General features: G+C 43.1%; 11 protein-coding genes across 11 annotated transcripts; 7 read left to right on the top strand and 4 right to left on the bottom strand.

Annotated features, from left to right (window-relative positions):
• Nucleotides 1–2183: 2183 nt before the first annotated feature.
• BYT42DRAFT_589972 (NADP-dependent oxidoreductase domain-containing protein) lies at nt 2184–3503 on the bottom strand. The gene is made up of 4 exons (XM_051570434.1): nt 3421–3503; nt 2955–3362; nt 2496–2891; nt 2184–2432 (listed from the first exon to the last, which is right to left on the bottom strand). Exons 1-4 carry the CDS (start codon nt 3472–3474, stop codon nt 2262–2264), a joined length of 1029 nt encoding a protein of 342 aa, XP_051418128.1. The 5' UTR covers nt 3475–3503; the 3' UTR covers nt 2184–2261.
• Nucleotides 3504–6811: 3308 nt separating this feature from the next.
• On the top strand, nt 6812–9013 carry BYT42DRAFT_649329 (uncharacterized protein). Its single transcript, XM_051572766.1, has 4 exons — nt 6812–7007; nt 7067–7294; nt 8580–8679; nt 8860–9013. The coding sequence occupies exons 1-4, from the start codon at nt 6897–6899 to the stop codon at nt 8970–8972; spliced, it is 552 nt and encodes a 183-aa protein (XP_051418127.1). The 5' UTR covers nt 6812–6896; the 3' UTR covers nt 8973–9013.
• Nucleotides 9014–10305: 1292 nt separating this feature from the next.
• BYT42DRAFT_649328 (uncharacterized protein) lies at nt 10306–13548 on the top strand (the record flags this gene model as incomplete). Its single annotated transcript, XM_051572765.1, has 9 exons — nt 10306–11070; nt 11144–11245; nt 11319–11426; nt 11494–11604; nt 11665–12309; nt 12365–12692; nt 12752–12889; nt 12964–13389; nt 13451–13548. The coding sequence occupies exons 1-9, from the start codon at nt 10360–10362 to the stop codon at nt 13546–13548; spliced, it is 2667 nt and encodes an 888-aa protein (XP_051418126.1). The 5' UTR covers nt 10306–10359.
• Nucleotides 13549–13933: 385 nt separating this feature from the next.
• Nucleotides 13934–14660, top strand: BYT42DRAFT_596138 (ferritin-like superfamily; the record flags this gene model as incomplete). The annotated part of the gene is made up of 3 exons (XM_051570919.1): nt 13934–14069; nt 14176–14349; nt 14431–14660. The coding sequence occupies 3 exons, from the start codon at nt 13934–13936 to the stop codon at nt 14658–14660; spliced, it is 540 nt and encodes a 179-aa protein (XP_051418125.1).
• Nucleotides 14661–14785: 125 nt separating this feature from the next.
• BYT42DRAFT_506137 (uncharacterized protein) lies at nt 14786–16762 on the bottom strand (the record flags this gene model as incomplete). Its single annotated transcript, XM_051565071.1, has 9 exons — nt 14786–14850; nt 14921–15059; nt 15124–15228; nt 15293–15492; nt 15613–15707; nt 15795–15866; nt 15934–16040; nt 16122–16414; nt 16633–16762. 9 exons carry the CDS (start codon nt 16760–16762, stop codon nt 14786–14788), a joined length of 1206 nt encoding a protein of 401 aa, XP_051418124.1.
• Nucleotides 16763–17295: 533 nt separating this feature from the next.
• On the top strand, nt 17296–18411 carry BYT42DRAFT_618813 (uncharacterized protein; the record flags this gene model as incomplete). Its single annotated transcript, XM_051572335.1, has 4 exons — nt 17296–17734; nt 17826–17920; nt 17993–18185; nt 18275–18411. 4 exons carry the CDS (start codon nt 17296–17298, stop codon nt 18409–18411), a joined length of 864 nt encoding a protein of 287 aa, XP_051418123.1.
• Nucleotides 18412–18690: 279 nt separating this feature from the next.
• On the bottom strand, nt 18691–19146 carry BYT42DRAFT_596136 (uncharacterized protein; the record flags this gene model as incomplete). The annotated part of the gene is made up of 3 exons (XM_051570918.1): nt 18691–18735; nt 18829–18972; nt 19075–19146. 3 exons carry the CDS (start codon nt 19144–19146, stop codon nt 18691–18693), a joined length of 261 nt encoding a protein of 86 aa, XP_051418122.1.
• Nucleotides 19147–19396: 250 nt separating this feature from the next.
• On the top strand, nt 19397–20742 carry BYT42DRAFT_506117 (Arp2/3 complex, 34 kd subunit p34-Arc-domain-containing protein; the record flags this gene model as incomplete). Its single annotated transcript, XM_051565068.1, has 6 exons — nt 19397–19458; nt 19553–19797; nt 19884–20140; nt 20237–20369; nt 20441–20645; nt 20718–20742. 6 exons carry the CDS (start codon nt 19397–19399, stop codon nt 20740–20742), a joined length of 927 nt encoding a protein of 308 aa, XP_051418121.1.
• A 684-nt stretch (nt 20743–21426) lies between these two features.
• Nucleotides 21427–23436, top strand: BYT42DRAFT_523844 (kinase-like domain-containing protein). Its single transcript, XM_051565308.1, has 6 exons — nt 21427–21601; nt 21674–22055; nt 22138–22357; nt 22428–22547; nt 22609–22746; nt 22811–23436. Exons 1-6 carry the CDS (start codon nt 21553–21555, stop codon nt 23168–23170), a joined length of 1269 nt encoding a protein of 422 aa, XP_051418120.1. The 5' UTR covers nt 21427–21552; the 3' UTR covers nt 23171–23436.
• Nucleotides 23437–24053: 617 nt separating this feature from the next.
• Nucleotides 24054–24715, top strand: BYT42DRAFT_618810 (uncharacterized protein; the record flags this gene model as incomplete). Its single annotated transcript, XM_051572334.1, has 3 exons — nt 24054–24151; nt 24236–24317; nt 24413–24715. The coding sequence occupies 3 exons, from the start codon at nt 24054–24056 to the stop codon at nt 24713–24715; spliced, it is 483 nt and encodes a 160-aa protein (XP_051418119.1).
• Nucleotides 24716–24799: 84 nt separating this feature from the next.
• Nucleotides 24800–27017, bottom strand: BYT42DRAFT_164440 (interferon-related developmental regulator-domain-containing protein). Its single transcript, XM_051562336.1, has 8 exons — nt 26849–27017; nt 26459–26736; nt 26100–26391; nt 25778–26031; nt 25584–25695; nt 25281–25518; nt 25146–25210; nt 24800–25075 (listed from the first exon to the last, which is right to left on the bottom strand). Exons 1-8 carry the CDS (start codon nt 26876–26878, stop codon nt 24884–24886), a joined length of 1461 nt encoding a protein of 486 aa, XP_051418118.1. The 5' UTR covers nt 26879–27017; the 3' UTR covers nt 24800–24883.

The following is a 27017-nucleotide window of genomic DNA, read 5'->3' as shown; positions in this document are numbered from 1 at the left end:
GCACACCTGGCAGCAACGAGGAGTTCCTTTCGTGGTTACCACTGAGGGTGGAGTGACTACTGCTGGCCATCACTGTGTGGGATCGTCCAAGCGAGACGGACGGTCTCGGTGGCAATTGCGGTACGGTGGCGGGTTCGACCGGTTGAACAGAGTAAGCGGTTGGACGAGGTGGAAGAATGGGAGGTGAGATCCAAGGTGACTGAGACGAAGTTTTCATCGATTGCTCTGGGATGGACTGCATCGGACTGGGTATATTCATCGAAGAGTTGGGAGGTGTAAGAACAGATGCAGAGGATGGTGACGCCTGTAAACACGTTGATGTGGCCGAGACAGGCATTGCACGTGCTGAGCTGTGATATTTTTTACTTGGAGGCGGTGGTGGGGGCGGTAATTTCGGCTTGTGTAAGCTTTTCGGAGGCGGCGGCGGCGGCGGTGTACGAGTAGTCTTGGTCATGGCAGGTGTCAATTTCGATGGGGCGACGCCCGGTCGATTGGTACTGAACAACTGTTCCGTTTCGGAGGTGGTGTATCGAATATGCGTCTCCTGGACTTTGCGGATCAATTGTTCATCGTTGATATTATCTTCGCTGCTCGTGCTATTTGTGTCACTTTCTTCCTCACTGTCACTGTCACTCGACATGGCTTCCTCGTCGGAAAAAGGATCTTGCGACATGCCTTCAACCACGGCAACGGATGCCGGTCTAGTTGATTCGGCCGAATTAGACTCTCGTCCGATCGTTGGTACATCCGACGCCGACATGGACTTTTCAGGCATGTTGCCCGTCCCCAGCTTAGGCGTACTGCTCGGTTCCGTTGCAGGATTTTGTTGATCGAATTGCTTGGCTAAAAGTGAGACTCGCTTTGGGTTTACATCCTTTTGCTGTAATTTCTCCGTGACCGATCGTGGTTCTGGGACAATCGGTGAAGGCGACGACGAGTTGGTCGTTACACTGGAGGGTTTGGGTGGCACGGGAGGTCTTGTCGATTGCGTCGTTGCTATTTGCGAAGGCTTTACAAGGGATGGCTCGGCGTCCAAAGAATTAATACTGTGCGAAGATTGCGATTGAGGTGAAGAGGTGCGAATGGAAGGAGTTTTGGCCGGCAGACCCGAAACAGACGGTTCCTGCTGACGAGAACCGGCTTCCTGTTGAGCCCATCGTTTTTTTAATTCTTGAAAAGATACGGGAGGTTCATCTTGCGGTGGCTTTTCCATACTATGTCACTGAATGGACTCGGGAAATGGTAAGCTCGGATGCAATTGAAAGAAACTGCAATAGAAAAAAAGAAGCCGTTTTCGGGAAACAAGCTTTCCATCCAAAAAAGGATCATCAATTTCCCAAAATTACGTCACAGACCACTATCACACACTGCTTATTTTCCTGCAGCTCCCCATCCATAACTGAACGGTTGCAAATCGCATACAAGCATTTTCTCTTTCCAAGAGGCCACAAAATGAGGGAGAAACACTGAAAAAGTACTCGGGGTTCATTTTTAAAAGTGACCATCCTGCAGGGTAATATAAAAATAATGTTGCAGTGTTCCTAAATTTTTTTTAATTTGTCGACATGGGCGCTTGCAGATGACTGAAGCGGAATGATAGAACAATGAAAGAATGAACCAAAACATATGACCGTGTTACTCGGTAAAATACAAGTCAGTTGCCAAAAGATCATTAGGTATCCTGAAAGTATCCTGTAAAGTGTTCCTTGTAGCCGTGGTTAAACCAAACTGTTTACCATTATGATATGGATTTTGTTCAAGGAACTGTTGCTTAAGGTTACACTGATTGACAGGTACAAACTTTACATGGATAAATATAGCCACATGCAACAGTGAGATTACAATAATGAACTCTGGTCATTCATATAATATTTTACCCGATAGAGTTTTACCTGTTGCCACTGCCATTATTCTTTCTACTGCGTTGGGCAATAGACGCAAATCTCACGAAAAGGAATTCACGCAGTGATGTATTGGATGCGCAAGGTCAATCACCCTACTTTTTAATTGAAGCCTTGGATTTGGGACACAAGGACTGTGATGAGTATTCTACAGGGTTACTCGTAGTATGAGCTTAGCAACTTTTTCATCGGCATTCTATCAGATAGTGAAACCGATTCCAGAAAACTCTGGAACTGTAGATAAAGGTTGCTAGGTACAGTAAATATTTATCTATGTTGATAGCTTGTGTATCCGTAATCAATAAAATTTATTATATTGGGTCGAAGCTACGTAAACAAACGCCAAGTGATGATATTTATTTACATGGGGATAAGCGGTCTGGGAATGTAAGCTTCTTCAAGCTTGTGCACTTCCTCCTCTGTCAATTCGAGTTCAAGTGATCCCAGTAAATCAGCCAAGTGTTCTTCTTTACCCACACCAATAATCGGCGCAGTAATATATGGTTTGGAAAGAACCCAAGCAAGAGCAACCTATAATCACACCCGATTAAAATTCTCGTTCGCAAGCTCTTTTGTGCCTGTGCATCAACTTACTCGAGCCGGCGAGATGCCCCTCTTATTGGCGACTTCAACGACACGATCCACCACATCTTCGTTATTCTTGGAAAAGAAAGCATGTACAAAGAAATCGGTGTCGTAACGAACCGACTTCCGGTTCTTTCCGGCCAAAATGCCTTGAGCCAGGGGTGACCATGGAATTTGCGCGATTCCCTGGTCCACACAATACGGCACCATTTCACGTTCATCCTCACGGTAAACCAGATTGTACAGATTTTGCATGCTTACGAACTTGGTCCACCCATGCTTCTCAGCAATATTGTTGGCTTTCTGGAATTGCCAAGCATGCATGGAACTAGCACCAATATAGCGCACCTTGCCCAGGCGCACCAAATCATGAAGTGCTTCCATCGTTTCCTCCAGCGGTGTATCCTATATCGTAAACACTGTTTAACCCCGGGGCTTATCTATAGCTAGATCATAATGCATACTTACATAATCAAATCGATGGATTTGATAAAGATCAACATAATCTAAACCCAGGCGCTCCAAGGAACCCTCGATGGCGTCAAAGATGTGTTTTCGGGACAAACCAAAACCGTTGACCATGTCCGGATCATCCAACGGTTTTGTACCGCACAAATTAACGTCGGGTTCAGACGAAATACCGAAGAACACCTTGGTCGCCACCACAATACGGCTGCGCGGCATGTTAAATTTCTTGATGGCCTTGCCAAGTAAACGTTCACTATCGCCATTCGAGTAAGCCTCGGCGGTATCGAAGAAGTTGATACCCGCTTTATACGCCTTGCCGATGAGTTCCAACGACTCTTCTTCCTCCTTGACCCATTTTTCCCACTTGGAATTGCCATAGGTCATGCAACCAAGACAAAAGCGTGATACCTACACTCCATCAGATCGCGGAACAGGAACAATCAAAAGAGCCAAAACCGAGCCTTACCCGCATGCCCGTGTTGCCAAAACGCGTATATTTCATTTTGCCTTCTGCCACCATTTTTTGTTTTTTCAATCTGAGAGAGAAACGAGTTCGTTACAAGCGTGAGTGCTGATTTTGTCTACTGCTTTTAAAGTCTATTGGATGTGTTACAACTATGCTGTCACATGTGTCACCAAGGTGCAGAACTTCACAGCCATCTTTAATCAACTTTTTTCAGACAATTCTATAACTGCATGTCACCTCCTATCTGGGTATTCAACGTAGAGCTGTTTGTTATTTTGCATCTCTTCTTCTTTTTCATCCAAGGATCAACCACCAGTATGCTATCATCATACGAAGCCAATTTAACCTTGGATGATTTTGACCAAAACCCGTTTATGCAAGCGAGATGATGACAACGTATATCACAGCAAACGCGCGCGAAGACCATATGTGTGGTTTCATCATCGTCAGCTGATACTGTGTTACTACAAACCACATAGACTTTCCCAACGCAGAACCGATAATGGCGTCAACGTCGGTTCCTTTCTACGCAGGCAAAAAGAGTCTCGTCAAAACAAACCCTGGGATTTATGATGCAGTGCAGATGATGAAAAAGTTCGACAATGCATTATTATGTAGTGTGATGGCGTACACTATAAGTTAGTCGTATGGATGTCTTTCGTAGTTTGAAAGCCAGGCTATCCCAAAAGTTGGTACGGATTTTACCATTCCGTGTCGCAAGGCCGAGGATAGACGTGGCACGAACACAAAGAATGATCCTTTACGCCTTGTGGCACAATGAACCTAAATTTGGTGACCACTGATCGAGAATCTGCGGGAGTCATTTTAATAGTTTTCGCGTCTCAAATAAAGGAGCGGCTCAAGTATTCCCAGATTCCTTTTCGTGATGAAAACCTGGGCTCTAGTGATTGCCCGATTCTTTCGATTTTTCGGTTCATCTGCAAATGAGCAAATCATTATCGGACAATATAAAATATGAGCAAATGCATACAGTATATATTGCTCAAACATTTTCAATATTTGCCCTATTGAGTGTGCTGCAATCCAGTTTATTCTTTTATTCTGATACTTCATTCAAAGGGATCAGGCTTGTTCGAACGACAATTTTGCTCGTGAATGTCTTCGCCATTTGGGCAGCTGTAATAGCTAGTACGGCGGAACACATGGACTGGCTTCGCAACCGGCTGCAGCCACCTGTCAGAAAACGCTCCAAGTACGATGGATAAACTCGCTACAGTTCGTCTTTTGGGAAATTTCTGTTCTTGGATGTGATGTCTCCCGCGAGCAACAGTTGAAAGACGCTGTAGAAGAAGGTCTGCTCGAAGATGATTGCTGGCAGTGCGTTGATCGTGGCGACTTTGTGTTGGAGATAATAGATGACGTACAGCGTGGATTTGATCATGACGACATGGTTGAAATCCACAACGTTTTCGGTAGCAGCTAGCAACCGCTGCTTCTGCTCACCATCAAATATGATCAACGTCGAAAACCGTACCTCCGAATAAACTCATCGGGTTTGCCGCCGTAAGGCTCGATATTGCGTTGCTTTTTGCTTGGGACACGGTCAGCGCAAAATCGGGCTCAACGATCCACGGGGGATTCTCTCACAGGAACTCCGATCTTCGCTGCGAACATAGCTGATACCTTCGGCCCCCAGGATCTTGATTGTTGATCATGGTGAAACTCTATATGACACAAAGAGTTGATAAGTGTATATTGATTGTCATATGATTGAATACCATACCAAAGTAAAACTTGCAACAACCTTGTCTCGGTTTGCTTTTTTTCATTTCGTATACAGCAGTGGACGGAGATTATGCGGCGAACTTACGATATTTATGGGCGCAACCATTGTCAATATAACCATACGATGTTAGGGCGAGTATGAATATTATCGGAAAGGCAAATAGAAGATTTTAATTATGATTCGGAGTGAAGCTTTTTTTTTTTTTGATGGAAGGGAAAATAGGATGCATAAATATGTTATCATCGCATAAGAAACACGAGTTGGTTTTATTTGATTTCATGCCTTTTAGTCGGCAGGGGGCCGTATTGAATAGCGACATGCAAATAAACGCAAAAAAAAAACCTGTACTTTACTTGATCGATTAAAGATTGGCAAAGTCTACACTATTGTTTTATGAATTCTGCAGTAGCTGTTGCAAAATACACAATGCTGTCATAAGTGGAGCGGCAAAAGCGATATTCCAAACTGATCAGGAAGATGAAATTCGATAGGTTTCCGATTTATCAGAGAAGGTCCAAGCAAAGCCAACGGATGTCGCATATGATACGCCATTGAAGTTCAACCCCAAATCATGAATCCCTTCGACATCTACTGTAAAATTATTGCGTTGAAGAACAAATAAATTTTGAAGGATAGTGGTCGACATATCACTTTGTTGCCAGAAATCAAGTCTACGTAATAGAAAATACCAGACGCATGTGAACTCAATCAACGTAAAACTTTTAATGGCCTAGACTCATCCAACATGATCAGCAATGCTCCTAAAAAAAGGTCTCGACAGTTTCCAAACCATGTCTAAATTGATCAACTTGGAGTCAACTCAAGGGCATGCAAACAAATCGATTTTACCACATTCAAACAAGTTGACAAAAGAGGTCCATAATGAAATTCAATTTTCCATCCAGACCATAACAAGTGGAAAACAGGACCATCCAAAGGATGAGTGAATTTGCCTAAACAAACCCGATTTGAAAATACATATAGGACCGCTACCCAAACTGATACTAAAGTTTATGCAGCTTATCTGTTTGACATTGACAAAATATGTATACTGTAATTGGTAGCGATATTTCCATGGACCGTGAAGTTACAGACAATGACGATACGGAATAGGATGCATCAGTATGATATTGAAGATTACGGACTTTTGGAATTTCCCTGATGAGTGAGAAACTCATAGATAAACCTGGCTTGTAGACTGCGACGTATAAGCTTTCGATTCAATCCGTGTAGGAAGATGTCACATTTCTTACCCCATCATTACGATAAATGTACACGAAACGGCGTACCGCTTAAGAGAGCCTTCCCTTGATCTGAGGATCCAGTGAAAGACGGAAGGTTCCACATTGACATGAAGACATTTCATATGCAAAAGAACAGTCCAAATACGGAAGAAGATATGGACCAAGCTCGATCCAGCAAACTTCCACTACCGATAAATGGACAAGTTGTCGTTCGACGAGCAGATTTAATCTGCAAAATCGATCGCATACACTATCATACAGATTTTTGCAGCCGTTTAAATTCAATGAAAATAATAGGGTGGATTCATTTACACTTTTTCTTCTTTCCTGCATCTTTAGATCTCGCGTCAATCAAAGACAGGTCTGTTTTTGTTTAGGAACATCCCGGTTTCTTTACACTCATCATGTGCTCTGTTTGTCTTGCCCACTTTTTGACATCAATATAAAAACTACTCCATCTTTCAATAAAGATCGACCATAAAAAAATGAGTTACAACATTCAATACGCACAAATTTTTTACCCGGGTGGTCCTAGACCCCCTCCACTCCCTCCGCCGCAGCAGGAGCAACAACAGCAACTATGGCCGGTAGATACCGTATGGCTGCAAGAGATATCAATGAATTTGACTATTGACTGTTGACTATTTCTTTCCAGACCGGCCATCGTCGGCGACGAAGAGGAGGGCGACGACAAAGAAGACGACAGCGTACATCTTGGTTCACCTTTGGTTCACGGCCGTCCTCCAATGTGTCGGTGATTCCCGTGCGTTCTTCAGTTCCTACGGCCTCTTCGGTTCCTGCGGCCGTTTCCCTTCCAGACCCCACGCGGCCTGTTCGCTTTTCGGTACCTTCAATTGCCGGCCTGCAGATCGACTCTGTGCCTGTTAGTGAACAGAGCTCTGCAAATCCACCGCTCCTCGGTCGTCCTCCCCCATGGAGGAGTGGTAGTAATTTTTATCAAATAAAAAAACCTGCTTTGCAAGAAAAAATATAGTGCAGTTGGAAAATAAGCATGTTGGCAGCTTCCACACCAACGAGATTGTACGCTGTAGACACAAAAGCTCATCGAAATTTCTCGGGACGGGCAGGCTGGTGTTTGCCACACAGAAACTTGGAAGGAAAAAAAAAAAAAAAAAAAAAAAAAAAAAAAAAAAAAAAAAAAAAAAAAAAAAAAAACAAAGAGAACCATACAAAAAGCGACAGAGGAAACCTGCCTCCTCCATTTGCAAAAAGGACACTTCTGATTGGCCTTTCATGAGAGATTTTTCCAAAGGTGGTTCTTTTTGGCCAACACTTGGTGCACTCCAAAAATCAATCACTCCAGTTCACACCAAAATCAATTAGCGTGACGTCACGCTAATTAATTTGGAGTGCTGACGCGTAGACTGAGATCATTCTTTTCTTTTCTTTTGACCACCATCCACTTGACCAATGTCTCTTACATCACTGCTGCGGTTGAAGCATTTTCAACAGTCTTGTGCAAGTGACTAAAAACGAATTATTTGTTCTACACGAATATCATTCAACCGCCGACGCTCCCGACGCTGTTGTCGAATACAAACGGAGGTTATCGTATTCAGTGTCAAACGATCCAAGCGAGCGTGTAATCTGGCTCAGATACAAGCATACGGAGGCTGTGGAACCCGTAAGGGTATTGCCGACGATGAAGCTGTCGAGGACGAAGAAGCTTCCGGTCAGCCTTTTATTAAGGGCAATTCAACCCAGAAGATTGGCTGCAATGCTTCAGATGAGGTGCTCGAAGTTGACTGAATTGGAGTGAAATTTGGAGTGGACCGAGTGTTGGCCTTCAAAATTGATATGCGGTTTCTGGTGGGACGAACAGAAGGATTAACACGATATTTGTTCCGTGGAAGTATGCTGCAATAATCTCGATGATGCCAAGATGATTGCCGATGAAGGAATTTTGACCGCGAAATGAAAGATTTGGACGCCATGATTCATCTGGCCAAGGAGACCAAGAACAGCTGCTCATGGGGGCTACAGATTTCAGGATCATCTTGCCTTTTCTTACTACGCACCTCATCGATGAAAGCTTGTATATGGTGAATCCACGATTCGAGATCTCGTTCTCAGGCACAGTAGCCTATCTGGATGGGGTCATGGATACGATGCGGTCGCTTATGACTTTTCGACATCATTTGCTGCAGGCGGCCGATTTTGTCCACAAGCATGCCAAGCAAGAAACACTTTTCACGCTCTGGGTGGACTCATCCGAGAACCCTACCACTCAAGCCAACGACAAAATTGGTACACTCCTCCGGAAAATACCTCACCTCGGAAACCCATCCACTTGACTGGTCATCCACTCCCCATCCGTCACGATCAGGCTACTTTCGGAGGCTATTAAATCTCCCACATCTGCTTCGAATAGCTCCGAAACTGCCAATGACGATAAGCTGTACAATGAGTTTGGTTGGTGTCGAAAAGGACATTTGTGGTACAACAAATGTTCCAAGGAAACCTGCTCCTCTGATCGCTACAAGGCTGATCCCCAATCAACCTCCACCACTGATCCCCACAAGCCTGATCCCTCTGAATGAGTTATCAGAATAAAAGAATAAACTGGATTGCAGCACATTCATAGGGCAAACAATGAAAAAGTTTTTCCTCTCTTTTACATAAATTTTTGTCATATTTGATAACCCACTGGAGGATACCTGAGACGATGATGTAGTCAAGCAATGGGGTCCGCGAATGGTACGTTGCAATTATGCACAAAGGAATAATTCATCATGACCGATGAATGGCCCAATACAAATGTGAAATGCTTGCAACGACAATATTGTTGAGGACCTGTATTACAACGCTGTTGCACATTTGTCTCTCTGCAAGTAACAGCAGGTTGCTTTATCGCTGATACATTATGTCTCTTACCACTTGTTCAATATTCAAACATCATTTGCGACCATTTTCATTCCCTATTGCGCTGCAAGAATACGGGGGTTTTAATTGTCTCGCAGTGGCAGAAGCATATTACATATGCAGAAAAGTGGTTGATGAGGAAGGAACAGCATTGTGTTGTGGATCTCATTAAAATATGTTGCTACTATAAATCAGTCATATTGTAAGCTACTATATCTGTTTGGCTTGCTCAACAAACCTTGCTATGTCTGCGTTCTATCCAATGATAATGAATTATGCAGTTTATCGATAAAGTCACTGATGAAAGCTCGATCGCGATCGCAGCATAGCTGTAAAGATGGCCATATCGGCTGTATAAAATCCTTGGAAACCGTGATAACAGATGGGTTATTATTCGCAAAGAAAATATATCGCGGGCTACATGGTCATCGCCCATTCTACTTTCTGCGCGTACTGTAGTAGCAGTTATTGTCACATAATAAAATTCACTGTATCCCAAGGCAGAGGGAAAAACAGCAGGAATAAGGAATGCATTTGACGCGGCGATGGTAGACTTACCGTCTAGACGCGTCCAATATCAATATACTCCTAGCTTTAGGATGATGCATAATACTCCGAGAATCCACGCGTTCAGGATGTTGTTGAACCGTAATTACGTAGCAGAGTAAACTTTGTCAATATGCAGTGTTTTTTCTTTTGTAGTCAAACTTGGAAAATACGATATCTAACCATAAACCCAACAATGTACGGAATATATGCAGCTTAGGTTGAATATACAGGCAACGAACTGGTGATGCTGGATATCACATATGGACATGTGTTGTCCTTGAATTTCTGGTGGACCCTAGTGATGTAAGGGGTCTCATTTGTTGATGCGTCTTCCAGTAGCTATGGAAGCAACCGAATTGGAGGACATAACAGCATGCAGTCATCTATCTTTCACATCCCGCATTCATATAGCGACCAAGCGTTCTCGAACGATTCTCCTCTATCGGATCTTCTCTTGAGGGACCAACCTGTCCATTTGGATTTATTTGCTCCTTTTGCTCTTTATTCCTTGCTGACATGACTCTACTGGATTCTGTCAATATTACACATATCACTCCATCCAACTTGTCTCATAACGAGCTGTGGGAAATCATTCAGAAACAATGCCAACTCATCCAAGAACTCCAACAAGACACGTCCCAGCTCACAATCCAACGCGACAGTTTGCATGTCCAGGTGGAAAGCTTGGAACAACGGTTGAGATACGTTCGAAAAAGGGACACGATGGTCGCGGCAATACAACGGATCGATGGCTCAGTACAGACGGATTCAGTACCAGTAACACCGTGCTGTCAATGCCAAAGTGTCAAGTGGGATCGTGACGAACTTCCGGGTAACACCATCATGCCGAATAGGCCCGTCCGATCGTCATCGCCACCACTACTGCAACTGCTTTGCACCGACAATTCTGAGATTACGTGTGAATCCCTATTAAACGAGCTCGCCAGAAATTCGCAAGAAAATGCCGAAAACCCTACGACGCCAACATCCGATGAACCGGAAAACATGTTCCCCCTCAATGATGCCAATTTACTTGCACCGATGATCCCAGCCTCATTGACAAATTTGGCAAATATTGCCGTGAATGTCGTAGGATGCCACTTGAAACGCAATGCAAAAGGAAAAGAAGTGATCTCTTTCACCATTAGCGTCGCGACCAAAAATCCATCTAGAGAACTCTGGAAAATTGAAAAACTGTACTCTGACTTTTTGAATTTGCAAGCCAAGGTAAAAAAAAAAAAAAAAAAAAAAAAAATAGAGAATGGCTAGTTGTTACTGTGTACTTATCGCTACAGTATAGATAAAATCACGAGGTGCTCAAACATCATCCCACGGCTCATCACGCTTACCTGAGAAAAATTTGTTTTCGACCAAGTCGTCCACAAAGATCGGTCAAAGAAAGGTAACGTCTATTACGAAGAGGAAATAATAATTTGATGCAGTCTAATGAAATTGATGCGTTTTAAAAACAACAGACGGCTTTGGAACGACATTTGCAACAGCTGGTCGCTGTGGCGTTCAGTGATGTAACGGAACTGTGTGAGTTTCTCAGTACAGACATCGTCGAAAACAAAGCCCATGCTGTAGGTTGATGCCATTTAGTGATACGTTCATTCACTTACCATGTTTTTTTTTCTCTCGCCCATAAAGCCGGCATCCTTGCATAAAGAAGGAGAACTCACCAAACGTGGCAAAAATTTCGGTGCCTGGAAAACCCGTTATTTTGTCTTGAACGGACCTGTATTAGATTACTATGACTCGGTAACAGATGGATACGTAAAATCAGGTAAAAGAAACTCATTTGGACTTTTCTTTGATTAGAAACATGGTAACAAGATTGGATCGATTCGTCTCACCAATGCAAAAATTGGACGACAAGCTTCTTCCCGTACCAACGAAGGGGAGGATTATTCGTCCGTCTACCGTCATGCTTTCTTGATTTTGGAACAAAAACGACCAGCATCCAGTACCATGACTCGCCACATCTTGTGTGCCAATTCGGATGACGAACGGGACGCGTGGGTTGAAATTTTGTGTCAACAATTGTGTTTGCTACAACCCGATTTGCATGAGGAAAATCCGGAAAATACCAAAAAGGCACTGCGCTCAACCAAGACATCCAGCTACTGGCCATTTAGCAATGTCGATGATATCGCCTTGACAGTGCCTGCGCCTACCATGCATCATTCGCCCACCGAAGCGACAATACAGGATATTATTTCTGAATCCAGTTCCGAGTGTCAGTTGTCCATTGATAGTCAAAGCGCCCACACGCGATATTCCAGTGCGGAACAGAACTCAGTAGATCAAAACACAGAAGGGCAGCCAAAGGTCATGGCGGCCCCTCCTCCAGATATCCATGTTTCTGGTGCTGATGAGCTCTTTGAATCGGCCAGTGAACCCAATATGGATAGCTCTATTCGCTTGAAACTGAGGGGCAGTCGGCGATTGTTTTGGAGCAAAAAGGTTGGAATAACAAGTCCTCGAGCATAGTATGGCTCCCTTTAACCATTGTATTTAGTCGCATAGTATGACGGCGGCAGATGATCTTCAAACCCAGGCACCGCCACTTTCAACCTTCCGTTATCTAGTAGGCCGCGCATCCAACGAATCCTCCAACCTACTCCCTGAAAAAAATGTCGAGGTGGTTATCACAAATCCGGTTTTTGGTGTAGAATTGGAGCAAGCCGTACGGGTGTGCTGTATATCAAAAACGAATCCCTTGCCAGCCGTCGTGTACCGCTGTATTGAATATCTCAATGCCAAAAATGCCATGATGGAAGAGGGACTGTATCGCCTCAGCGGAAGTGCAGCATGGATTCACAACATGCGGTTGAAATTTGACGAAGGTATGTCGTCATACAAAGCTTTCACTTGACTGGGTGCCTTTAGTAATAACAATAATTAGTGGGGGATGTGGATTTATTATCCACCAACGAAGATCATGATATCCATGCCGTTGCTGGATTGCTCAAGCTATGGTTGCGTGAATTGCCGGACAGCGTGTTTACTGCGGAACTTCGTCAAGAATTTCTTCTGGTAGTGGGTGAGTTTCTTGTGGCTAATAATCTCTTTGTTTAATTTGAATTGACCTTTTGTTAACATTTGCCTTTCTTTTAGACCTGATCAATCGTAACGAACGAATTCAAGAGCTACAAAGACTGATGTCATGCCTTCCTTTGCCCAACTATACCCTACTACGGTCCTTGGCGGCGCATTTGATTCAAGTCGTGCATCATTCGGAAGTCAACAAAATGACAATGCGGAATATTAGTATCATTTTCGCTCCCACCCTAGGGATCCCATTGATTATTTTCCACCTGTTTATGAATCATTTTGAGCACATATTCTTCACTGAAAGCGATTCACGTCCATCCTCTGTCGTGTCTGAAGTAGTGTCCTCAACATCCACCGACCCCGTTCATGCAAGTGACCTGCAATGCATTAAAAGTGTGTCCGATGATTGTTCGACCCATCATCGACAAAGTTTGGCCAGCAGCGAACCTGAGCCAACAACGATCATGGATTTAGAGAGAAATCTCGATGGTAGGGCAAATTGTCAGAAAAAGAAAAGAGAAATTGCGTTTGATGGCTAAAATATTAACAGATTCACTGGGTTTAATGTTTGAAGCCCTACCTTTTTCGGACGTCGATGAAGATGAGGTCGATGAATTAGCGTTGGCGGCGGGACCACAAGAAGAATAAGCGCCGATTAACAGAGAATGAATATTATTTTTAGGCGACTCATTTGTATTCTATAGAAAGAAATAAAATGTCGGCACTTGCCCCCCATATGAATCATGAAATTGTGACTTTTTGGGAGTCAGACTTACTTTCAAACCATGTTTTTCTACCGTAACGCTGGTTGGCCATTTTGTCAAGTAATGAAAAAGACGGGATCAACACTGTGACAGAATAATATTCTTTTGGGAAGATGCCATGGAATTCCTTTTTCGAACTTTTAGTGTCACCTATGCGTTCGGTGACACGGCAAGGGACATCCGTCGGAGCTGTATATTATAAGCGAACCCGAACAAGAATTTTTATTTGTTTATTTTTTTTTTTGTCTCTCCCATTCATTGTTTCAAAAATGTCACTTGTTAAACAGAACTTTGCGAGCTCTTGTGAAGAAGCCATCAATCAACAAATCAATACCGAGTTGCAGGCATCGCAAGTCTATCTGTCCATGGCGGCATGGGCCGGCAGCAGCAACGTAGCGTTACCTGGTACATATTAAAAATGACACCTCATTTTGGACTGAAAAAAAAAAAAACCATCAAAACAAAACGAAGCATATCATGTTACTCATGGATGATTTTCATTGTCACGCAGGATTTCAAAAGATGTGGTTAGAATCAGCAACAGAAGAACGCACTCACGCTCAATGGCTCATTGATTATCAAAATATGCGCGGTGGACGCGTGGTTTTACAAACGTTGTATGCTCCCGAAAGCGACTGGAAGTCGGCCAAGAATGCAGTTGAAGCAGCCCTACAGTTGGAAAAAGGTAAACATTGGATCATCGCACGACCCCCTCAAATCGGTCTAATTCATATTGACTTGACAAATTCTTTTACTCCACACTTAGACGTGAACAAATCGTTATTGAATATGTTCAAGATCGCAGAAGAGAATAACGATCCTCAGTTGGCCGATTTCATCTCCAGTAAATTCTTGACCGAACAAGTGCAAGCCATCAAGACATTGGGTGACATGGTTACGCAAATCAGCCGGGTCGGATCTGATGGATTGGGTCTCCATTTGTATGATCAGTCATTACTGGCGGGGGGTTCCGGCGCCGGCAATAGAAATATTTAGAACAAAAAATGCAAATGCAAAGTAGATAACGCTCATTCACACATCAAATCAAGGAGAAAAAAAAAAGAAAGAAATAATAGACCATTTTTGCCCGTGGCTAAAAGATGAATGATCAGGACGGCAACTTATTCTTTATGATGAATATCATAAAATGGTATGTCGCCCAAGTACTCCTCTCTACTTTTGTATTCTAAACCACCAAAAAAAAGTTTCGTTAGTCACGGATGTACGCTCAGTGATGTTGCATCGACGATACTCACCTAACATACTGAAGATGCGATCGAAATGTGGCATGAACTCACGTCGTGGAACGTACAGATTGAATTCAAGGTCAGCAAAGACAGCAAATTCATGTTCTCGAATGGCTTCCGAATCCACATCCAATTCATCATCCATTGTCTATCAAAACCCCCAATGTCAGTGGGCTGTTGCGAGATATTTTGAGATTTATTGATGACCATACCTCTAGAAGCGTACCAAAGGACGATCCTTTTGGTTCGTTGACTTTGGTTGCAAGGAATAAGCAACAGGCTGCAATAAGTTTTCTATTTTTCTTGGTAACGATATTCTACATACAAAAGATCATCGTTAGAAGGAATGAAAATTCTGTGAGCATCTGATTTCCTGCTTACTTTAAGGACCAGCTTCTCAAAGTACACGTAAGCATGGGCCACACTGGAAATTTCGAGATCGGCTTCTTTTGCAACTTCCAGCAGATGGGTTTTGATAGCGCGAATTTTACTGAGCGTGATCTCTGGCAGAATTTCAGGATGCGCTTGCCGAAATTGATCATTCATTTCTCGCTTGATATCAGATGCTCGTAAATTATGACCTGGTAAAGTGCCCTATACAAATAAAGAAATAACAAAATCAGGTAAGCAACAGAATACTTCATCACAAAGAAATGGCTAGCAATACCAAAAAAAAAAAAAAAAAAAACATACTTGAGAACCTGACAGAATCCCGAATCTACCAAATTGATCATTGTCAAGACCGCAAGCATCATAGGCACCTGCAGGCAATGCTTCTTCCATTAGGGTATCATCCCTACAAAGAAAAAATAATCATGATACACATAAATTATTTGTTTGTATTACAGCCACCATTTCTCACACTTACTCCAAAGAATCACACGGAGAAAGGAAATGTGCGTATGAAAGCGCTTTTCGGTGTTTGTGAGGCTCGTTATTCGTAAGTTGTTGATGGCTACAAAAAATAGGATGAGCGTCCAATCGTAACATGGTGACCCTCTTGATCAGAAGCATTTGCATACACATAACCACGATTGAGGCTGCTTTCTTTGACTTTTCTTTTTCCTGCAGATTGACGTAGTTTTTCGCTGTAGTGGCGAAAGACAGACATGATACTGAGACCCGTGTGCTCATTCTAATACATTGCATTCATATTCTTTAGTACGTGCAGCGTAAGAGATCATGCTATTCCCAAAAAAGGCGAGCTTACATCTTTCTTGTAACTTCTCTTTTTAATTTTTTCAGAAGCGATCGGACGTTCACTGTCTTCCCTGGTTAATTTATGATGGTGAACGTCGCCGTCATCGCTGTCAACAGATGTGCGGTGCGTCCATTTTTTTCTAGGTTGATCCGACTGCGTATTCTCCATAACGTGAACCACAGCATTAGCCGGCGTTATAATGGGTGTAGCAATGGATGTAGCACGGCAGTGTCCGGGTGCCAGTACGTCGCGCCCACTTTCTTCAAAGGTGGAGCTGCTATCGGAGGAATGGAGCGAAATAGCTAAACACAAAAAAGATCATTACGAAAATTGAAATCACCTATCGATGATAAAAACAAAGAGGAAGAGAGAGAGAGAGAGGGAGAGGGAGAAAGGTAGCGATGCACGTTACGTTTAATGATTCCTTCGTTTTTCCCTTGAACACAATCTTTGGGATCGGCGGCAATGGATGGCAAACACGGCGATTCGGCTGCGAAGCCGGAATAGTTGTAGGAGGGACCTGTTTGGATGGGTTCATTCGTGTAAGAGGTGTCCTTGATTTCGTTGCCAAGACTGATGGACGATAAAAATATAAAGGCAGTTTGTCTGGAGGTATTACGCCTGGATTTACGACTCTTGGCCGTGCCCATTGGCGTATTCTCAGCGAGTGAATAGTTAAATTAGGCGGTGGAGAAGAAATTCTTCTAGCGATCGAATTCAACGCTGCGTTCGTAATTTTGCCAGTTAATTAAACAAGCGATGCACACAAAAAATGAGTGCACCAAAAGCGAAAAAGACGAAAGGAAGAAAGAGAGAGAGAAAAAAAGCACAACAATGAGAGCAAAAAAAGAAACAGACAATGGAAAGAAAAGAAAACAGGAACCGCAGTGCCGTCCATTCGTTAATCGCTGAGATTGAAAATAGGCTTCAACGTCATCACTTTGTGACGACGCAAATCGTTTGCCTTTTTAGGCGACCGTCACCCTATTTTTTTTTTGTTCAACCCGTCTGAAAACTCCGCGGGTTTTCATCTTCACATGTTGAAAAATCGCAACCCATCTTTTGGCTTTTCTTCCCGCTGACAATTTTTTTTTCTATACCCAACAAGACTGCTTCAAAAAAACATGCCTGAAATAGGTACAGTAGAAACCCCTCTCTTTTTTCCATCTTTAATCCATTTTCTATGCAACTTATTGATTCATTTGCTTCAGGAACAACTCTTTCCAAAGTCCACTGGACAGTATGGGCCGCGGTTCCCGTGGTCTTCTCCGTTCTTTGCAGAAAGCATGGAGGATTTTACTATCGCAGTACCGTCGCTCTTATCTGTTTGGCTCTGGCAGCGTTCTATGGCGTCATTGCATCCTTAACCCTTCCTTTGATCGGCCAAGCGCATTTGATCAACTGGACTGTAGCTCGCTTTTATTATCGCCTGGCAGGTTTCCTTCTCAACATTTCGGTAAACATTGAAGGAAAGGAACATTTATCCAGCAAAGGCCCCGTGGTGTACGTCTGCAACCATCAATCCAGCATGGATGTTCTCTTGATGGGTAGCGTTTTCCCCAAGGCAACCTCGGTGGTGGCCAAGAAATCGATCAAGTATTATCCTATCCTTGGATGGTATAGTATGTATTATTATTTTTTATTTTTCCCTTTTTCTGTAATGAAATTCAAAAAGCAATTGCGGGTGTGTCTTAATTTTTTGTCCTACCTTAGTGACACTGAGCAAGGCCATCTTTTTGGACCGAAAAAATCGGGACAGTGCCATCAAAGAAGCCCGCCAAGCAGCCAACGATATTCATAACAAGAAGGTGAGTGGTCGTAGGTCATGACGCAATATTCGATTATTAGGGTGATGAGGAACTCAAATGTCGTATGATCAGATCAATGTATGGTTGTTCCCTGAGGGTACCCGTGGTCATCCTTCAGAAATCAATCTTTTACCGTTCAAAAAGGGTGCATTTTATATGGCAGCTCAAGCCAAGGTCCCTATCGTTCCTATTGTCATTGCCAATTACCATAATCTCTACAGCTCCAAGTTAAAACAGTTCAACTCTGGTGTTGTACGCATTAAAGGTTGGTATTGAAAAAATCCGAGTGGAGGAGGAAAATGTCTTATTTTTCTGTGCTTCTTTTCGTTATACTAAACCGTCATGCTTTTTTAGTGCTGCCACCCGTGTCGACTGAAGCCGTGAAACAGGATTCCGCTGACATTGAAAAATTAAGCGTCAGTGTTCGTGAACAAATGCTCGAAGCACTCAAGGAGATCTCTGATCCCATTGAAAACAAAAAGTCAAACTAAAAAGTGTTTTTATCTTCCGTTTCTCTGCCTCTTTCTATGCCATCCTTTAGTATATTTAATGAGCATGTCATTAAGTTTGTATTATTTTAGAGAATATTTTTCTATCCAGCTTTCATTAAAAGTCGTTTGTCTCCTTTTTTTGCTTTGCACTTCCAAAATTTGACAATGTCGTTCATATCGGATTAAACATCGTTCATTTTATTATTCCTTTGAGCAAAGGAATGGATATCAAGAAGGTAGAACCATGGTAACCACCATGACCGCAATCCATCAGTCGTTTTACAGTTGGATTTGATTGCGAGAGTTGTATCGATGGACAAGAGACTAACCATGGTCAAACGTTAGTCTAACATTCTTGAAACTCTATTTTCCTGACCAGCCTTCTTTTTTTTTTCTCGCCCATTTTTTTCTTTTTACCTGGCAACCGCAGAAACCGAGGAAACAAGCATAGACAATAGCAGCTGTAAAGCAAGCTTGGGCTGTAGCATGAGGATCGTCGGGATCTGTTACGAATTCAGTCAAAACTTCGACTTTGGCATCGAATGCCAGTCCAAGAACCACCTATTTTTTTGCGTGAATGTGGGTCAGATAAAACGCATTCATTCATTCACGGTCAAGACGGTGTCGAGCTTAAGAGAAAAAGGAGTGAAGAATAGTACTCACCAAAAAAATGATACCGCAAATAGACAACAAGCTACAGCATATAGCATTGGCAGGGCTCACGAACGTCTTCATCACGGGCAGCTGATACGAAGAAGGACAAGAAAACCGTTTCGGGATCTTAATCCACTTAGCAAGACACTTTCGTGCCTCTGAGAAGCGGCCGGCTCGCGCTTGAGCAAAAGATGCCTGTGACGTCATTTCCTGACTCCGCTCGGGCATTCCATTTTCTGCGGTTTCCTCAGAGAACAGCCCGTTATCTTTTTGCTCCAAGCTATTCTATCGTGCAGGAATCTGCGTTGAAGAACGAAAATTATAAACGACCATGCTTTTGCTGGACTATCACAATGTCATCCTAAAGAATATTTTAGAAGAGCGGCTCAAAGGGTAAGCAGATGAAGCGAAAAGAATCGCCATGCCGTGTATGCTCGCCTTTTGTTCGTGTCTTCTAACGAGCCGGCCAAATGTCTTTCTGCCACAGCGACAAGCGAGATGCTCTTGACATGACGGTTGTAGACTTTGATGGTGTCACCTACTACGTTACGACGCCCGAGACGAAAACTGTATTGCATATCTCGTTACAATGGGCTTGCTTCAAAGAATTGGTCGGTTACGGTGCTCAGGAAGTCTTACAACGGGAATACGGCGAATACTTGGCCAGTAGCCCGGAACAAGGCTACGATGTGACGCTTGTTATTGACTTGGAAAAAGTGCCTCAAGACGAAGGTACGTAGAGTTCAATCTTGGCAATAGCCCGATGGTGGTGTAAGTATCAGGTATACGTTTTTGCTGACAAGCATAAACTTTTGTAGAAACACGCGACGCACTTATCCGTAAAGTCTCGCTTTTGAAACGCAATTTACTGGCTGCACCTTTCGAGCGAGCTTTTGCCGAGCAAGGCGACTACAACGATGATGCTAAACCCAACCCCACGTCGGAGTTAATGACGGTTCATTATCGAGAAGAAGAGGCCATCCACATCAAATCCAGCACCGACCGAGTGACGGTCATTTTCAGCACAAAATTCAAGGACGAGACGGATAAAATCTTTGGCAAAGTGTTCTTACAGGTAATGAACGGCTCTTCCGTCGAGCTTGTGGGCAGAGTGACAGGAAAAGAGCAAACAACAGGTGGATCTGATCTCTGATCATGTCATGACCCGTAGGAATTCGTGGACGCACGTCGTCGCCCAGCTTTACAGAATGCTCCTCAAGTCCTTTACTCTATTCGTGAGCCACCGATGGAACTGCGCCATCTCAATCTGAATGATAGTGACGATACCAGCTATATCACATTTGGTAAGCAGAACAGGACAGGATGGTGCAATCTGATGTGATGCGCAAAGGCTGACCGAATATTGTGAAATCAGTCTTGTTCCCTCAACATTTCACCAATGGAGATGTCCGTGAAGAAACGATTTCTCGTATCCAAGTATTCCGTGATTATCTCCATTACCATATCAAATGTTCCAAGGCATACATGCACACCCGTATGAGAGCACGTGTTAGAGACTTTTTGAGAGTCCTGAATCGTGCCAAGCCAGAAAACACCAATGTCGAAAAGAAAACGGCAAGGTACAGTATTTGGTCAAGACACAAACGTTTACAAGATCATGCATTTAATACTCACTATGCCATCTTTTATAGTGGAAGAACCTTCCGTAGAAGTTAAAGAACCCAATAAAGCAGATTTGTGCGACGAATGTATAAAAAAAAATGCATACGGATAAAAAATGAAAAGAAAAAAGCGCCATTCTCTGGAATAAAACAAAACTCTGGACGGCACAAAAAGTCCATGTCGGTCCCTGTCACAGGGCATGCAGTAGCAACGCATTTAACGGAAGGTAACGCAATGGACAGAAGCGATGGGCTTCTATTTGTTCAGTATCTACGCCACTTGGATGAACCTATTTTGCCAAACTGCATGTTGCGGATGCTCAAGTAAAATTCGAATAAGATGTCGTCGATGCAATAAACAGCGGTCTGTAAGTTTATGTAAGATTCAGGTGGTGGAAAACAAGGTTTTTTTTTTTTTTTTTTTTTTTACCGCGGAATCAGACACACAGCGACAGCGAACGGGATTTCCAAGTAGCTGGGACTGTGCAAATGAGATCTGCTTCATGAGCTACGCTGACGAGTTGGCCGTCGACAGATACACTTTCTTCGACCAGAAGACACCACGGGTGTCACGTGTGGTTTTATCGCCCTTTGTAAAAGGAGAATGGATGAGCCACCAGAATAGGCATGGATCGAACCGCATTGCTGGGAAGAAGCGAGAGTGAATTTTATTGGAAATTACTGGTTGCTGATTGGATTGGGTCGTGTAACTGTTCGATCAATAAGAGAGGTTACACCCAATTGTCTTTAGTGGAGCGAAATGTGATTGAGTTTTTTCAAAGATCCTTTTAACGTCGTCGGATATGAATTCAGCTTATCTTTTTTCATTTCATTCCAGTTCATTTCCCGTTCTTCCGCTTTCTTTATGGGCGCTACATGCTGCAAACAGGAGGAAGTTGACTTTACAGGTGAAGGTAGGTGGATACACTGCATTGACATATCAATCCGCCCTTTTATCCTGATATTTTGATGGGTCTTGTTGTCAGTGGAATTGAGCCATTTCTATCTTTTGCGTGTCATTGGCAAAGGCGCCTTTGGCAAAGTACGGATCGTTCAGCATAAACAAACACTGTGTGAATATGCTTTGAAGTATATCAGCAAGGAACGCGCGATTGAACTTCAGGCTACCAACAACATCATTGCCGAACGACGATTGTTGCAACGGATCGAATATCCTCTCATTGTCAATTTACGCTATGCATTTCACGATGAAGCCAATCTGTTCATGGTGCTTGATTTGATGCTCGGAGGCGATCTACGTTTTCATTTGGACCGACAAGGTGCGCTTAGTGAACTTCAGGTCCGATTTTATGTCGCCGACATTGCGCTGGCGCTTTATTATTTACATCAACGCCGCATTGCTCACAGGTAATCATCGCCCTTTTAATATCACTTTATCATTTGCATCCAAGTAAGCCAACGACTGTATATGTTTCTTTTTTCTTTCAAGGGATATCAAGCCGGACAATATCTTGCTCGACAGCAAAGGCCATGCGCATCTAAGTGATTTTAACGTCGCAACCCAGTTTGACGATGCACGTCCTTTGCGATGGTCTTGTGCGGGCTCTCTGGCCTACATGGCTCCGGAAATTCTAGCTGAAAAAGGATACAACACGACAGTTGATTGGTGGAGCTTGGGCATTTTGGCTTATGAATTATTATTTGACAAGGTGACGCTTCACAAGTCCGCCAGCTTCCTCGGGGCATCTGACTAATTAAGACTTTCTTTCTTCGAACCAGCGTCCCTTTACTGGCACGACAAGCGATGAATTAAAACAGGCTATCTTGCAGAATTCCTTTATGTTTCCGGAAAATGTAGAGGATCAAGTATCACAAGCTTGCATCGATTTCATATCTGGGGTAATCTATCAGTTCATGAACGTGAAAGACCAATGTATCCTAGACTTATAACCTCGCGTAGTTACTGGTCAAATCGCCGTTTCATCGACTAGGATGTGGAGAGAACGGTTTCGAGGATTTAAAGAATCATCCATGGTTCGACGGCCTTGATTGGCGGGCCATGGAAACCAAGGAAGCTATCCCACCTTTTATGCCAAATGTAAGTATTGAAATATCAACCGATGATCGATAAACCGTAATAAACAGATTGCCAATTTTTGAAGCCGGAAGAAATGAATTTTGATGCCGTCCATGAACTGGAGGAACTACTACTGGAGGAGGCGCCGCTAAGACCGCGAAAACGAAGCGTGAAACCAGTGATCGAATTAAGCAGTCCTCTAACGCGAGATCAGAAAGAGCGACAGTTGATGGACGATAAGTTTCTTCCCTTCGATTATACCAAGGACACATTGTCGCCTTATACCCACACGAAGATAGAAGCACCACGGTTATTCCGAAGAGTAGGAGATGTCATTACTAATCATTACGACCAATCCAGATATCGGGCCCAGGGTTATGAAAGGACCGACAACCAAGAACAAGTAGAACTCATACCCTGCGATATGCACGATAAGCAAGCATGAGACTTTCCTTTCGGATGGCACATAATGCTGTGTTTCGATTTATATATGTATTTTATTCCTTATTTATGATGTAACCAAGTTAATAGTTACTATGTAGTAAACGGCTACACCTTCAGGACACTGTCGAAGTGAAAGTATTATATGGATGATAACATGTATCTGAAGTAGCCGAGAGATTTTTTTTTGCACTTTTTGAACTTTGCAACGGTATCGTTGGGCTGATAACCAAAATAAAAAGATTCTAGATACATAAAGAGCAATAAGGGGAAAATATTACTGTAACAAAAGAAAAAGCTCAGTAAGCATCACAACAAAAGTGCGCCTCATTGCATATTTTTTCTTGCTTCTGTGCACTTTTTGTTTACAAGAGATGTCCATTTTATTTTCATCTACAGAAAGCCATCTTCCGCCCACAGAAGATCTTTCTTTGATTGGCAAATATTGAAACCTTATTGTGCTCCATCTCTTCTATTTGAGATAAAGAATTAATTAGAGAGTGGCTCCCTTTTGTTACTTTTACAGTATTTGATTCCGTAGATAAAGGGTCCATGGTTTGTGGGTGATCAATCTTCTCGTGATCAACCCATGCCATGCTCAATTCTTTATACCTTTTGTCCCTTTTTTCAATTTGATTTTCCCATGCCTCTACAGTACTCCACAGTTCCCTGCTGGAAAGAAAAACAAAAAAGAAAAACGCGGAACCGTTTACGCTCAAAAAGTGAATGGAGCCAGGAGTTTTGTAAACAAAAGAGTGCACTCCTTGAACGATCCGCATACTGTGACGCGTCTCTTTATCGCTTCCACTATATAAAAGCATGCTTTCACTCGACGGTTTACCACATCCCCAACAAATTCCTACATAAGAAGCAACCATTTATTCAGAATGATACGTTCGCTAAACACGTTGCTGTTGATGCTTGGTGTCTTTGTCGCTCTTTCACATGCTCAAGCAGCTACCATCGGTTGCGCCGCTGAAGCCAAGTAAGTCGATACCTGATTTTATTCATTTTATTCTGTATTTTCCTTTTCTTGTGGTTGTTTACCTTCCTTTTCACGATTTCACAGTTTCCAAGCGTGCAAATCCATCCAAGAAAGTCAACTTCGAAGCTGCGGCACAGCCGATTACACATGTCAATGTGCGGCTCAGGTAAAAATCTGCCATCATTTTTAAGTGCTTGATCATGACTGAACTGACGCTCTTTCTGTCTCTCTCTCTCTCTCTCTCTCTCTGCGCGTCTACAGAAACTGATCCAGCAGTGCTATAATTTATGCCCCGCTTACAGTAACGACGCGAATATGCAGGCCGGCACCGTGAATAGCATTTGCTCAGCTATTCCTACCACTTCCATTGCTCTTCCCAGCGTGTCGCCAGTATCCATTATTCCTCAACCTTCTTCTGCCGCACCTCAACCTTCCCCTTCCGTCTCGGTGGCTCCAGCATCCAATCAATCCTCTGCGGCTACAACCATTTCCCCAATGGCGAGCATCAAGCAAATTGTAGCTCTGGGAACGCTCCTCTTGGCAGTCCTTTACAGCACGTTTTAGATGCTTTTTTTTATTTCTTCTACATACAAGATTTAATAATTTTATGTACACCAGTTTCATACCGCAGAGTAACCCGATTTCTTTTGCTTTTCCGTTATGAGATGTACATTCCTCAGTAATAAACACATTCTACATATTGTTGCAGTATCAAAATAGTCCATGGCTTCTCTAATGTCCTTTGACTTTCCGAATCCGCTTTGCTTTCTCTCTTCGAGCGGCTACATCATTCTTTGATACCATGACATTTTCGCTTCCCTCCTCTTCAAAGGCCGTCGGTCCATCCTCTGTGTCTGCCTCGCCTTCCGAATCCGATGACTCATTGACAGTCCTTGCAAAGACGGAATAGACGGTATCATTATCCTGTGGAGAATTGAAAAAGAAAAAAAAGTCAACAATATGAACGCACATCTCTTCAGCAACCTTTTCTTACATGGAAATGCCTTACGAGGCCTTGCCCCAACCAGTGTCTAAATGCACGAAGTTCCAAAATGTTGGCTGCCAGGAAAGAGAGCAAACGTCAGTATAATCTACACCATCACTTTCCAGGTTTTCAAAAAACCCTCACCCCAGCCTCTGAACACCAAGCGAAACCTTCCAAACCGCAGAGTTTCTTTGGGTCGTTCATTGGATTCCACTGTTCGAATAATGTCTCTAAAGGCACCCCGTTGTTCCTTGCGATCTTGTTTGTTGACCTTTTTACTACTGTCGGTAGCGAGTCGTTGTAAGGCGTCAATTAACTCGTCCATCTCTTCATAATCCGGTATCTGATCTTCATCTTCCTGTTCATCTTCTTCCACCACTTGCTATGAAAAAGCCGAGAATGAGTATGAGCATATCTTATCGTTTCCGTAGCATCATTCAGGGTTACCTGCTTCTTCAACGTATCAGTGCATTCAAACATCAATGCAATATTTTCACCTGCAGCTACGCGCACATCTTTGGAAGAGTGCTCTAACAAATCCAGATGCGCAGGCATTACACTGATTTGATCGGGAATTAGATTCGACATTTGACGTTTCTCTTTTTTTTTTTTTTTTTTTTTTTTCTGGTCCAAATACTTACGCTTGCCACTCATCCCAAGCGTCCTCATATGTGCCGCGGCCATCGCCAAATGCAGAAGCGTATAATAATCCATAAGCGCGTGTGCTTGCATCCATTAAGGTATGCATTTCTTTATTTGACAATTTGGTATCCTCGTCTTCCGATCGGAGATTGTCACCTTGCGATATGAGAATCTTGTAAAAAAAATCCAATCCGCCCATGGTATCGGCATGGGAAGCCGCAAGAAAAGTCACCATTGCCAATGTTTCAATGGCCTAAACCAGCACCCGTGTCAATAACAGCTTTCATTCTTCAAGTTTTGAAAATGGAGAGCTCAACTTGCCTGATATTTGACATCGCATTCTACGGCCGTCAAGACCAGGTTCTTCAACAAGGGTAAAACTAGGCCATAATAATCATCCTGCTCGCCACCTGCACCTGCTTCTTGACTCAGAAATGCCAAACCAATACCCTTTAAAGCGAGAATGGTTTCTTGGGTGGATCCCGGTTTCCGTACGGAGCGAATTAATAACTGTAACAACGCTGACAAATTTGATTGGTTGGATCCAAGGAACGGTCCGCAGTAATGGTGCGCCAACATCTGATTTAGGGTCCCTAATGCAGTTTCACGCGTACTACCTCACTTGGATTCAGCTTATTTGAACAACCCATGTCAACATCCGTGTGTCCCATCAGACTTACGCTGTTCTCTTTTCACCCAAATCGTCGATTTGTCTTCGGAGGGTATCCTCTAGCCTGGTTTCATCTATTTCACCCGTAGAATCGGCCGTTGCGAAGGACGCTTCTGATAATGTGTCGAGTTCATCTTCCAATTCTGATCCAGCACGACTGGATGCGGGCGTTCCCAAAGTATTCAATGCAGCAATTCTACTTTGCTGCTTTCTCGCTTGTTTACTCAAGTTTTTCGGCATGTCGAAAACCAAACCAAGGAAAAAAAGGTATGAAAAAAACCCTTCCCGCTTTTTCTTGATTTAAAAATGGGGTTGTGCAAATGACGTAAAGCTTGTTTCATTCAATTTTGGAAGCCATGGCAAAAGCAATGAACAAACAAGCGAAAAAAAATATTCATACCGGCGATCCTAACTGAGATACGTCCGACATCTAAGCTTAAGCTCTTTCATGCCGTGGCCGGCCACGGCAATGTTGTCGTACCGATGTCTTGACAGTGCACTACAAAACCATGGTTTACAACAAGTTGAATATCAGCTGCTGACCTCTTTTTTTTTTTTTTTTTTTTTTT

This window comes from Radiomyces spectabilis (genome assembly GCF_025331425.1).
Source record: "Radiomyces spectabilis strain NRRL 2753 chromosome Unknown BYT42scaffold_19, whole genome shotgun sequence".
Classification (NCBI taxonomy): Eukaryota; Fungi; Mucoromycota; class Mucoromycetes; order Mucorales; family Radiomycetaceae; genus Radiomyces; species Radiomyces spectabilis.
Note: the sequence above shows the minus strand (reverse complement) of the source record. Positions and strands in the feature narration are given on the sequence as shown.

What these genes read in the sequence shown, in the direction of transcription:
- BYT42DRAFT_589972 (XM_051570434.1), bottom strand. Translation starts at nt 3,474, where the DNA reads ATGGTGGCAGAAGGCAAAATGAAATATACGCGTTTTGGCAACACGGGC. An exon ending in AAATCCATCGATTTGATTAT is followed by an intron (nt 2,892 to 2,954) that starts GTAAGTATGCAT and finishes TTTACGATATAG; the next exon opens with GATACACCGCTGGAGGAAAC. An exon ending in GGGGCATCTCGCCGGCTCGA is followed by an intron (nt 2,433 to 2,495) that starts GTAAGTTGATGC and finishes GTGTGATTATAG; the next exon opens with GTTGCTCTTGCTTGGGTTCT.
- BYT42DRAFT_649329 (XM_051572766.1), top strand. Translation starts at nt 6,897, where the DNA reads ATGAGTTACAACATTCAATACGCACAAATTTTTTACCCGGGTGGTCCT. An exon ending in TGCAGATCGACTCTGTGCCT is followed by an intron (nt 7,295 to 8,579) that starts GTTAGTGAACAG and finishes CATTTGCTGCAG; the next exon opens with GCGGCCGATTTTGTCCACAA. An exon ending in TCAAGCCAACGACAAAATTG is followed by an intron (nt 8,680 to 8,859) that starts GTACACTCCTCC and finishes GGTGTCGAAAAG; the next exon opens with GACATTTGTGGTACAACAAA.
- BYT42DRAFT_523844 (XM_051565308.1), top strand. Translation starts at nt 21,553, where the DNA reads ATGGGCGCTACATGCTGCAAACAGGAGGAAGTTGACTTTACAGGTGAA. An exon ending in CAACGCCGCATTGCTCACAG is followed by an intron (nt 22,056 to 22,137) that starts GTAATCATCGCC and finishes TTTTCTTTCAAG; the next exon opens with GGATATCAAGCCGGACAATA. An exon ending in ATGAATTATTATTTGACAAG is followed by an intron (nt 22,358 to 22,427) that starts GTGACGCTTCAC and finishes TCTTCGAACCAG; the next exon opens with CGTCCCTTTACTGGCACGAC.
- BYT42DRAFT_164440 (XM_051562336.1), bottom strand. Translation starts at nt 26,878, where the DNA reads ATGTCGGACGTATCTCAGTTAGGATCGCCG. An exon ending in GCTTGGGATGAGTGGCAAGC is followed by an intron (nt 25,696 to 25,777) that starts GTAAGTATTTGG and finishes CGATCAAATCAG; the next exon opens with TGTAATGCCTGCGCATCTGG. An exon ending in GCCTCGTAAGGCATTTCCAT is followed by an intron (nt 25,076 to 25,145) that starts GTAAGAAAAGGT and finishes AATTCTCCACAG; the next exon opens with GATAATGATACCGTCTATTC.